The 10,914-nt window shown below is 37.4% G+C and overlaps 1 protein-coding gene across 1 annotated transcript in view; it reads right to left on the bottom strand.

Moving 5' to 3' along the window:
* Positions 1 to 4,664: 4,664 nt before the first annotated feature.
* RPGR (retinitis pigmentosa GTPase regulator) overlaps positions 4,665 to 10,914 on the bottom strand; it is a 69,088-nt gene continuing 62,838 nt past the window's right edge. Inside the window, exons 15-18 of the mRNA XM_019473078.1 lie at positions 9,905 to 10,162; positions 9,398 to 9,437; positions 7,787 to 7,875; positions 4,665 to 6,754 (exon numbers count right to left, since the gene is read on the bottom strand). Coding sequence (XP_019328623.1) covers positions 6,530 to 6,754; positions 7,787 to 7,875; positions 9,398 to 9,437; positions 9,905 to 10,162 — 612 coding nt within the window. The 3' untranslated portion in view covers positions 4,665 to 6,529. The remainder of the gene's footprint in view (positions 6,755 to 7,786; positions 7,876 to 9,397; positions 9,438 to 9,904; positions 10,163 to 10,914) is intronic.

Below are 10,914 nucleotides of genomic sequence, written 5' to 3'. Positions count from 1 at the left end.
TGCTTTTCATGGAAGAGTCACAGTTTTTGACTGCTCAGAGGTAAATGAAATGCAATCCCAGATTAGATAAAGAAAACTTTCAAAACTGAAATTAAGCAACAGTACAGGATGAAAGTGTGTGAGGATGTCTTAGCTGAATAAACAATAAGACCCAAAGCAAAGTTAAGTGCTCTTGGAGACTTAAAGATGTATTCTTATTATGCCAAGGAGTTAATTTAAGCACATGATTTCTTTCATGCTTTTTTTAATAGCAGTTCAGAAGTATAATTTTATTACTCTCCACCAGAATAGCTGTAACTTAACTACAGTTACAGCGATAATAAAACCACAGCTTTTGATGGAGGAGAGAAATTTGTTACAGTACAATTTTTAATAATGTTTAACAATCAAGTCATTTTTCTCCAAATAGTAAAAGAATGATAAGGAAAAAAAAATAACCCAGCTGCGTGTAATTAAGTTTTGGAAGCCCCAACTAAGATTCAATTAGTCATGATAAGAGGATGACAAACTGGGGGCCCAATCCAAACTACACAGTGTTTTTAGCCCGGTGAATAGCCTTACTGGGTGAGAATGCTCTAATACTTCAAGTTACTCATGTAAATATCTTCAGAAATAGAGGCAGTCCTAAAATAATAGTAATGAAAAAAAAAAAAGCAATTCTTCTGTACGATTCTTACAGTTCTTGAAGTTTATGAATTACTTTCTTACGATGTTTAGTGGCAGCAGCGGTTAGAAATACTTACTTGTTGCTCAATGTTTGCTGTTATCAGACCCTCCTTCCAGCTGCTTGTAACTGCCAGCTCCTAGGGCCAGTTTTTCCCCTCTGGATGTCAGCCTGTTGCATATGAACTTTGCTAGGACGCTGGTCCCTTGTTAGCATCCCACTCTGGGGGCATCTGGGTGCTTGCAGGCCGGTGGGGTGCACTTCAGCGTTGGGATGTTTCTGAAGCTCTGACAAAGAGTCCTGGAGGGGGAGACTGAAATGGAAGCAAAGATCGGGATTGACCGGCGGAGATAACAGGCAGGAGGAGAAGCCCTGCTGTAGGCGCTGCTGTGGTGAGGAACTGGAGGCGCCGAGAAGAAAAAAGGCAAAAAAGAGTCAGGGGAAGACAAAGTCAGAAAGAGGCAGGTGGATGCGTGTCACGTGAAGCACCGTCTGGGGAATGATGGACCAAATTCCTCAATCTGAGCATGCCGCTGCTGTCAGCACACGCCTGCGAAACCCCACTGCCAGCACATGTGTTCACGCAGGGTAGATGCTTCACTCAGTGCTGTTTTCAAAAGGCATCTCCACTGCAGATAGCATGCCTGTCAAAGGGACTTTGCTCATTTTGCATTTTTAAGCGATAGATTCGTGTTTTCTAATAGAAAGCTGTTTTTCCTAAGATGGCAGACAGAAGAGAAACACTAGAGGCCAGCCTACAAGAAGGCATCACTGGCTAAAAATGTCAGAAGGCTGTAGACCAATGGAAATTCTTGTTCTAGAAGCTTAAATAACAGAGATAATGATAAAATAGTTTCTTGTGTGAAACAACAATCTGAAGTTATATCCTAATAATTTTCTTTCTTGGGTCAGACCTAAACCTTAATGGCACACTCCTTGACAAAAATACAAAAGAATATACTGCCCTGGCTGTAGAAATAACATATTTTAGGGAAATGAGATGTGCTCCAGGGCAGCACTCTGCGTGTTCCATCCCTGAGCACTCATGTGCTCCCTACCTCAGTGATCTGAAGAAGTCTCCTTGGGTCTTCCCAGTTAACGGTGGCCTCACGCCCTCCCTTCCAGCAGTGGCATAAAGGAGATGGCTGGACTAACTGTCCCTCAATTTCTCCGCTACCAAAAACCTTGCTATGGAAAATTTCAACATGGAAGTCCGGGTCAGGCACATACGTAGCATATACATAGTATACGTGCGTGGCAAGTCTTCGAGAACACCGGTTGCCTTTGCCCCCTTCCATTTGGCGGGGTGCGTGTGTCCTGCTCACGGAGTGTCTTAGGCAGCCAGCAAACCAGGTATTTTGGGGGGAGGACAATATTGCATTCTTAGTTAGATACGGAATGATGCATAAATATTTTTAAGGATAGTATGTGGTATATCAGCAGATACATAGTTTAATGTTTAATAGATATACTGAAGAACAAAACCTCTGTATTTTTAGGATTTTTAAAGCTGTTAACATCTCTTAAAATTCTAACTGTTAATATCTCTTCAGCTTTTGACGAGTGTGATTGGAAACAGCTGTGTCTAAACTGTTTCAACATCAAATGAGAACGGTCTTGAAAATGAAAGATTTCTTTGTGTACAAATAAAAGCACAACAATTTAGCCAGATTTAGATTTTGCAATGTTTTTGTTGAGTCATTAGTATCTGGTCCTGAAAAAAGAGACTGGTGATTATATAGCGTGATTAAAATGTAATTCTAACACGGTCTTGGAAGGCAAATAGGTGTGAGGTTGGAGGCTTCCGTCATCAGTATGAGATACTGAGCAAAGCAGACCTAGTACCAAAGCATTACTTTCTCTAATTCTCACCACCGATAGTGGTCTCATCGCACTTAACCAGGACACTATTTATGTTCTTAAAGGAATTTAGATATAACAGGGTGTGAAAATGTTGTAAACTCCTGTGAGTAGTGAATAGTATAAATAATATAGCTCTTGAAAACACTCCGAGGGAATTTAGAGATAGCTTATTTATATTGTAAAGAGAGAAAATAGTCCAAGGACGCAGTAAACGGTTATCATCTTCCTATACAACATTTGGGTACTTTTAAACGTGCTCAATATTGGATTTTAATATCTAACTCAAACAGATCTCCTTTCTACTGCAAATTCAGACATCTGAGGTATTTTTGGAACGTTTCTCTTTTTCTGTGTTGTTAAGCGTCTGTGCTGGCTAGGTGCACATCGTAAGTCTGAGTGAAGTGCTACTCCTTCACCTGGGGGTGTTCGATATAGAGAGTAGCGATAGTAGGATCAGTAGTGTTAGTGTAACTGTGTTGCTTTAAGAACCACCCCTTTCTGGGTCAGCAAGGAGCCCGGCCAGCAATTTCAACAGAAATTGAGTACGGAATGGGCTTCGTGTACAAGAAAGGATTTCTGCTACACTAAGTAAATGTCAAAAAATGCTAGATGTCAAAAGCCAGTTGTCAAAAGCTGGAGAAGTTAATGTCTTATTCACGAGTACATTTTAAGTGAACCCCTACTTAGTTTATCAAGAGTAATGTAAGATTAGCTTGCGTATATGTGATTATCAGGACTTACAGTGGTTTACCATTATGATATTAATTCAATTTACTACAACTACCCTAATGTCAACAGCACGACTTAAAATCTTCCCCAGGGACAAAGACTGGACGTAGTTTGCATATTATACAACTATTTCCTGGAAGAAAAAGGAAAAAATTGCACAAAGTTCATTTGATATATTATTATTATTATAATTATTATCATCATCATCATCACCTTTGGGTGTATAAAATACTGCCTAAGCAGCACGTTCTCTCCTTTTCTGCTTCAGTCACCACGAACTTGCATCGGAGCTGTAGCTGCATAAATGAGTCCTGTGCTTCCCGGAAATCAGTACACATGCATATGTAAATATACGGACGAAATGGAAATTTCAGGAGGTCAGGTATACATGTTTGAGCATTCATGTACATACACACGTACATACATACGTCTCTATATATGTATCTTAGTAAATGTATCTATACACATATACACGTATCAGTGTATATATGTGTGCGTGTATGTGTATATGTATGTTCTGTATGTATGCAAGATGCACAAATAGCAGTTCTTTTTAGAGCAAACACGTATACTTAAACTTCTATTTATGTATCAGAATTTGACCACTGAACATCTATGTATGCATTGAGAAATACGTAAGTGATTTTATTTTTCCGTTTTTGTGTTTGTACAAATACACATACTCTCTCTCTAACTTTAAAAATACACTATATAAACGTGTCAAGGTACCAGAGTATTTTAAAGCCAAAAGCGATATGCCAGAAAACATGAAGTTTTCGGAGAATTTTGAATCAGAAAATCTGATACAGAGTGAGTATCTTTAACTGCTTTTCAGGGGCCAGGGGAAGGAAAATTTCTGGCTCGGGAGGCTGGGCGGGATGAGACAGTTCCATCTCCGAAGAGCACAAACTCCACCTAGTGGCAGGCTCGATGGTGAAATTTTAGAAAACCGGCGATTCTAAAGCACAATCGCAGTTGTATGACAGGGCTGTGAAATCGAGAAATAAAGATTTCAGTTGATACAGCTGTCTTTGGGAAAGTAAGAAGAAAACAGAGAAAAACGTACTATAAATGTTTCTGCAACTTTTTGCTACTCATCAGTTGATGAAAGCCTTTCAGTAATAAAACCCCCTTACATTTTTATCATAAGGATTGTGAACTTGTTAAAAAAAACCCTTTAAATTAATACACATGTACATGTAACCTGTTTTATTTGTTTAATCTTTTTTATTACCGAGGAAGACATGTAAAAAAGACATCAGAGCGGATTAATTTGCTCCTGCTCCTTCTTAAGCGAAGTGTATGGACCAGATAAACGTGCAAGTCCCTGAAACTGCTTTGATGTACAGCAATTTAGAATCCATTACATAAACTTCTGTCGCATTAGATTTAAGGGTAATTCCCACTTTAAAGTAATATTTTTCACTAAATTAGTTCACATTTTAAAAACAGAAATTGTCCTTACGGTAACAATTTCTGTGATTGATCTCCCCTTAAAAAAATAATTAAAGCTTATTTAAATTAATGAGGACACTATTTACTTTATTTTTCCGTTTCCACTTCTTTACTATTCACAACAGTATCCAAGTAGAACAGAAACCACATGTGCATTCAGGAAAACAAGAAAATATGCAAATGTAATGCACATCGGCAGAAAAAAAAATAGCTGATGTAAGGTTCACTGCAGAACTCAAGGGTAGCCCAAAGAAAAATAACAGAAACAAGAGGATCTTAATTAACTCCTGCAAAGGATGACCAAAGCATCCAGGTTTTTACTATGATGCTTACTGTAGCACAGAGGAGGCCCCGTGAAAGAATCTGGGCACCTGCCATACTTACAGGGACAAAGCGTTCAGCCGAGTCAGCTTCGAGGTCAAAACCAACTCCAGACACTTCTGACTATGTATATAAAATTTAAGCAACCCTGAAACTAGGAAAAACTGATAATCCAAAGGCGAAACATGGCCAAAGGCTTATTAAAATATGTTCATATGTCAGTCAAATTAAATAACATTTTCCTAGGTTTTCTACAAAGATCACCTGCCCCTTGTAAGGTATTCTGAAAAGTACTCAGTTTAGAAATAATTCTTTATTTTATATTTACGCTAGAGCTTGTGTATATTCATAAAAAACTAAGCATATTTTAGTAAGGGGCAAACGCGGACCCTGGATCAGATTCATCATGATAAGGGTTATAGTTCTGATTCACCTGGACTAAATTTTCAGAAATCAAATTTCATTTAGAGGGAATGCTGGTAATTAGAATAGTCGGTTTGTCGCTTCTGCTTCTTGGACTAATTAAAACCCCAAACATTCTGCTCATCCGGACCAGTAACGGGATTCGTTACTCCTGCTGCTCAGCCTCCATCTGAAGAAAAGCCAGCTTGCCTGAGAAAAACATGAATATTTAGCCCATAATGATCTGTTTGCCATACCAACGTATTCCACAGTAACTCTGGTTACGTTGTTTTCCTCTAGAAAAGCTTCACCAGGGACTCATTACGGTATGCATGTTCACAGAAGACAGGATTAGAATCCAACTGAACCAACAGCGAGGCCGTCCAGTTTTCGTTGGGCCTGATTCTGTGGGGAGTGAAGGAGCGACGGCGTTCAGCATCCCTCAGAAACGAAAGGTTCCTCCAAGTCCCAGTTTGGCAGGATACTTACTAACCGACTCACGCTACTCTTAGGTACTGTTTCCAGTGGAACTACTGCCACAGATGGAATTAGGCACGTACTTCAGCAACTTCCTCAATAATGGCCTACATGTTAACTTGGAAGTTTTATTGCTATTTTTCTAAGTCAAAACAGGAGAAGGCATATGTATTTCTAAGTAACTGAGTACCCTCTTTAAAATGTGAACTTCGATATTCTGACCTAGTTTGTTAAACCAAACAGTATCTTACATCAAATATTACCATTTTGCAAGAGTCCCATACTGAAAGTGGTACTCTGTAGACTGAAACAGAATAAAATGATTTAGCAAAAACCATGAAATGCCTGTATTCAACTTTTCACATAAAAAAATATATTTTGTTTTACAACACTAACAGTTAAGGCCACAGAACGCCAGCAAGATGCTGATAAGCGTATCAATTGCAACTATTAAAATTACCAATAAATATCAAGAAAATGGTCTGCACGTTTAAAATCACAGCAATCAAATCAATCAAAAAAGCAACCATCAACATCTCTAGTGAGTCATAACTGTCTTCAAGTAAAATCTGCACTATGTGCTTTAAGACTATCACATTCTTACGTACTATAACAGTGTTAGAGTAATATACAAGTAGCAGATTTCATCCTTCTGTCCTGGTTAGTCACAGTTTCCCTGGAATTCTCCAATGTATGATTCTGGTTTTCATCTTTACTGTCTTCACCAGATAAATCTTCCTTTTCCTTTTCTTGTTCACTCTGTAATGGCTTTCCAGATCTATCTTCCTTTCCGCTACATACATTCTTCTGGCCTGTCGGTGGCTTTCGCTTAAACAGGGAAAACTGAAGTAAAAACAGGTAAATAATATGTCCAAAACAGTTAGCTCTGAAATTCAAGGTTAAAAAAACCACAAAGCCTTTTGTATATACCAAGGTCAATTTAGGTCGCAAATTTCTCCTTGTTAAAATAAATCATTTTTCAAAACAAAATGACTATTTAAAAATGTTAAAGAAAAACATTCTGCTGAAATGTTTGAAATGTGTCAAAATAGCACAAATGAATCAGAGAAGTTAAAATGACTGCATTTTGTCAAATTACACACTGTACAGTTTGCACAAAATACTGCAAGCGGTGCAAAATTATCTGCATTTCTTTCGATCAAGGGTCTGAGGCAAGGTCCAAAAATACAGGCTCTGACCTGCAAAGCCCCAGAGCGGTAAATGCTTAATATGCTTCATTATAAACATGTGTGTAGTCCCATTAAAGTTAATGACAATGTGTTTTTATGTCAGTGAGACTACACACGTGCTTGAAGTTAATTGGCGCTTAAGGTCTTTGTTCAACAGGAAACACAGCAGCCAGTCTCTGCAGAAGCCTTTGGATCCTAAACCTGTAAGAAATTCCATAGAAGGTACTCCTCAACATGCATATATATATATATATATATTAAAAAACCCACACTCTTTAAATCAGTGCATGTTGGAAATAGATAGAAGGTCAACTAGCTCAGCTGCTGCTTTCAGAGAGAAATATGGTGGAAAATTTTTTTAGATAACATCAAGTCCTAAGTTTTCACCTCACCAAAATCTGATGTGATTAACAACCTGTCTTTTATGGGCACGCTATACATGAACAGGTGATAATGGGCTTTACCTCATTTCTACTGACAGCAGTACTATGATTTAATAGAGCAATTATTTGGACAACTTTATTTTATCACAAAATAAAATCAAATCTTAAACAGAAGGAACAGGTTGCTCAGCAGTTTAATTGTTTATGCAGATCAGGTAAATTGGGGTATTTGCTTCAGCTTGGTAACCGCCCACTGCCTTCTTGGTCACTGGAAAACTAGAAGGAAGAACCGGGCCACGTACCTTTTTTCTCCCAATGATTCCTCCAGTTATTTGGTCATCAGAGTTCTCTGAAGAATTGTTCACAGTGTGATTGTCAGAGCTTTCTTTCTCTGCAATAATATAAACCTTTATATTAACTTCCTTCTGATTCTTGCAAATTAAGGGCAGAAAAAACTGTTCTTCAAATCATTTTTGAAGGAAAAGTCACTAAATAAAATGTCGATCTTAAAAAAAAGTAATCGGAATATTCAGTTCAACTCGATGCCCAGCCTGACAAGAATGTTTTTATTTTTTTAATCTCTCTACATAATGCCCTTATATTATTCTCCAGATGCTCGATTTTCAAGAACAGAACACTTGCGGCAGTGACATTATATAAAATGTTTTGACTTGACACTCATAGTTTCCTCTTGCTGACAGAAGACAATGTCTTGCACAATCGGAATATTCAGTTCAACTCGATGCCCAGCCTGACAAGAATGTTTTTATTTTTTTAATCTCTCTACATAATGCCCTTATATTATTCTCCAGATGCTCGATTTTCAAGAACAGAACACTTGCGGCAGTGACATTATATAAAATGTTTTGACTTGACACTCATAGTTTCCTCTTGCTGACAGAAGACAATGTCTTGCACACTGATTTTGAAACTATATTCTAATTTGGAAAAGCTGACTTTTAGGGCAGGAGTTATGGTTCAGCATGAATTTTATTCCATAGAAACAATTCTGGGAAAGTAAAAACTTTCCATCTGAGTTGATGTTTCTGTGTTTAAATTTTCCTATACTCCCTGTACGAATGATATAAATTTAGAACTTAATATCAAAACTTCCAGATCACTGGATGATGGAAAAATATTTAAGCATCCATTCAGGACAAGCTATTTCCATTATAATATTGAAAATAAACGGCGTAGCTTCTTCACTATTAAGGCAGTGGTCTTTTTTATACCACATTTGTTATTTTCTTTCAAAAGAACAATTACAGATATTCCAGAATTTCCAAAAATAAAAGAAGTATTTTTGACTTGTCTTGCATATAGGGCACCCCACTTCACGCTCCCCAGCTTTTCTAAAGGAATATCCAGTTCACTCGAACTGTCATCAAAACTACAAGCAACACCTAGCCTTACATCTGCAGCATCTCTGAACAGTGTTCAGTAATCACCACTTCTCACCTAAAATAACCTGTTGGTGAACGTAACGAGGAAATGTCAGTTGACAGAGATGAGAAAGACTTTTGACAAGCTTCTCTGCTGAAGTGAAGAAACACGGTGCCTAAAGAGGTTGCTTGAGAGACAATACAAGTACCATTACTTTGTCACCGCACAACTAGAACTGCTCTTAGCAAGTAAGAAATAGTCCTGCTAAGAGAAAGTCCTTCTCGTGGACTTCCCTCCAATACATAACGGGGAAAAGTATTTTTTTCTTTCGAACCATTAACAATTAGTAATGGTTTGTTGCCTCTCAAATTTCGTCACCTCTCAAGAACTGCTGTACCAACTACTGACAATAACTGTATTGTTCAGTATTTTTATAACTGAGATTGTTTAGAAAAGTTTTATCTTTTGAAATGTTTTATTTTTTTTTAGAATGTCCGTAATGGTCCAGTTCTTAGGAATTGTGTTCTTACCCTGCTGAGTGATGGTCTCTTTCTGAGTAGTCTCTTCTGTCTATAGAGAGACAAAACAATGAAATCTCTACGTTCAAACTTGTTTTAACTATTAACACCTACATATTTGTTCCTCCCTCTACCAAAACCACCCCAAACAACAACTTTGCGTTTCCAAGATAGCTACACATATATTCAAACTAATGTAAGTTATAGAACCAAATTCTTTCAGAGGCCAATAACTTCAGAGGAGTAAATGCTTTTACCTCTACAGTTTCCACTGTGCTATTACTGCTCTTCTCTCTCTCAGGTGTTTTACTATGTTTCTCTTTTTCATATTTTTCCTCTATTTCCTCTTTTTTCTCTGTTCCTTCCCCTCCTCCTCCTGCTTCTTCTCCTTCTGCTTCTTCTTTTTCTTCTGCTTCTTCTTCTTCTGTTTCTTCACCCTCATCATCATCATCATCATCATCATCCATCATCATCAATTCTTTCAGAGGCCAATAACTTCAGAGGAGTAAATGCTTTTACCTCTACAGTTTCCACTGTGCTATTACTGCTCTTCTCTCTCTCAGGTGTTTTACTATGTTTCTCTTTTTCATATTTTTCCTCTATTTCCTCTTTTTTCTCTGTTCCTTCCCCTCCTCCTCCTGCTTCTTCTCCTTCTGCTTCTTCTTCTGCTTCTGCTTCTTCTTCTTCTGTTTCTTCACCCTCATCATCATCATCATCATCATCATCATCATCATCATCATCATCATCTGTCTCTTCATCTCCAGACAAGTTTTGTTCCTTTGACAAAAGGGCCAAAACATAATTTTGAAACTCATGCTGCACAATGATATCGTGGTCCTCATCCTACACCAGTTCATCATACATCACAATTTGACTAAGAACAAGAAAACTCAAAAGAAAATGTTCCAAGGAGTAGAGAGAGTAAGGACAAAGACAGCAGCCCTCATTCGAGGTTTGCTAATTTTAATAGATTTTAAAAAAACAGACCTCCAGTGAACATTAGGAGTGCAGCTGACTTTTATGTTTTGTTAATGTGTCTCCTTAATGGAAAAGCAATGAAAACAAATGGGTTTTGGAAACAAAATACTTATTTCAAATGTTAGAAATACGCATAACTAACACAAGCAGTAGTAATTCCAACACTGAAAAAAAATCATTAAAATCTATTTCCCAAGAAAATTCATAAAACAATACCAGATACAAGGTTCTGATTCAATATAGACACTATAATTTGAATTTAAGTTGGTTTCAGCCTGGGATAAAACTTCAATATGGTAAAATAAAATAGCCAGGAGTATTATAAAATAAATTTTAAAAAGTGCAAATGCTACTTTTGTAAAAATGTGTAGAATAAAGAACCAATTATATCCTTATTACTCCATTCAATCAGATTGCCATTACTATGCCATTTATGTATTTACAACAGCTTGAAATACAATATTCTAAACAGAAACATTCTCCCTCCCATTGCAGAAATATAAGGGCCTAAACCAAGTCCAAGATGGACTTCTGATGTCAAATCAAGCGAA

This window comes from Aptenodytes forsteri, unplaced genomic scaffold (genome assembly GCF_000699145.1).
Source record: "Aptenodytes forsteri isolate BGI_AS27 unplaced genomic scaffold, ASM69914v1 Scaffold2, whole genome shotgun sequence".
Classification (NCBI taxonomy): Eukaryota; Metazoa; Chordata; class Aves; order Sphenisciformes; family Spheniscidae; genus Aptenodytes; species Aptenodytes forsteri.
The sequence above is the reverse complement of the archived record's forward strand: the minus strand, read 5'-3'. Positions and strand labels throughout refer to the sequence as shown.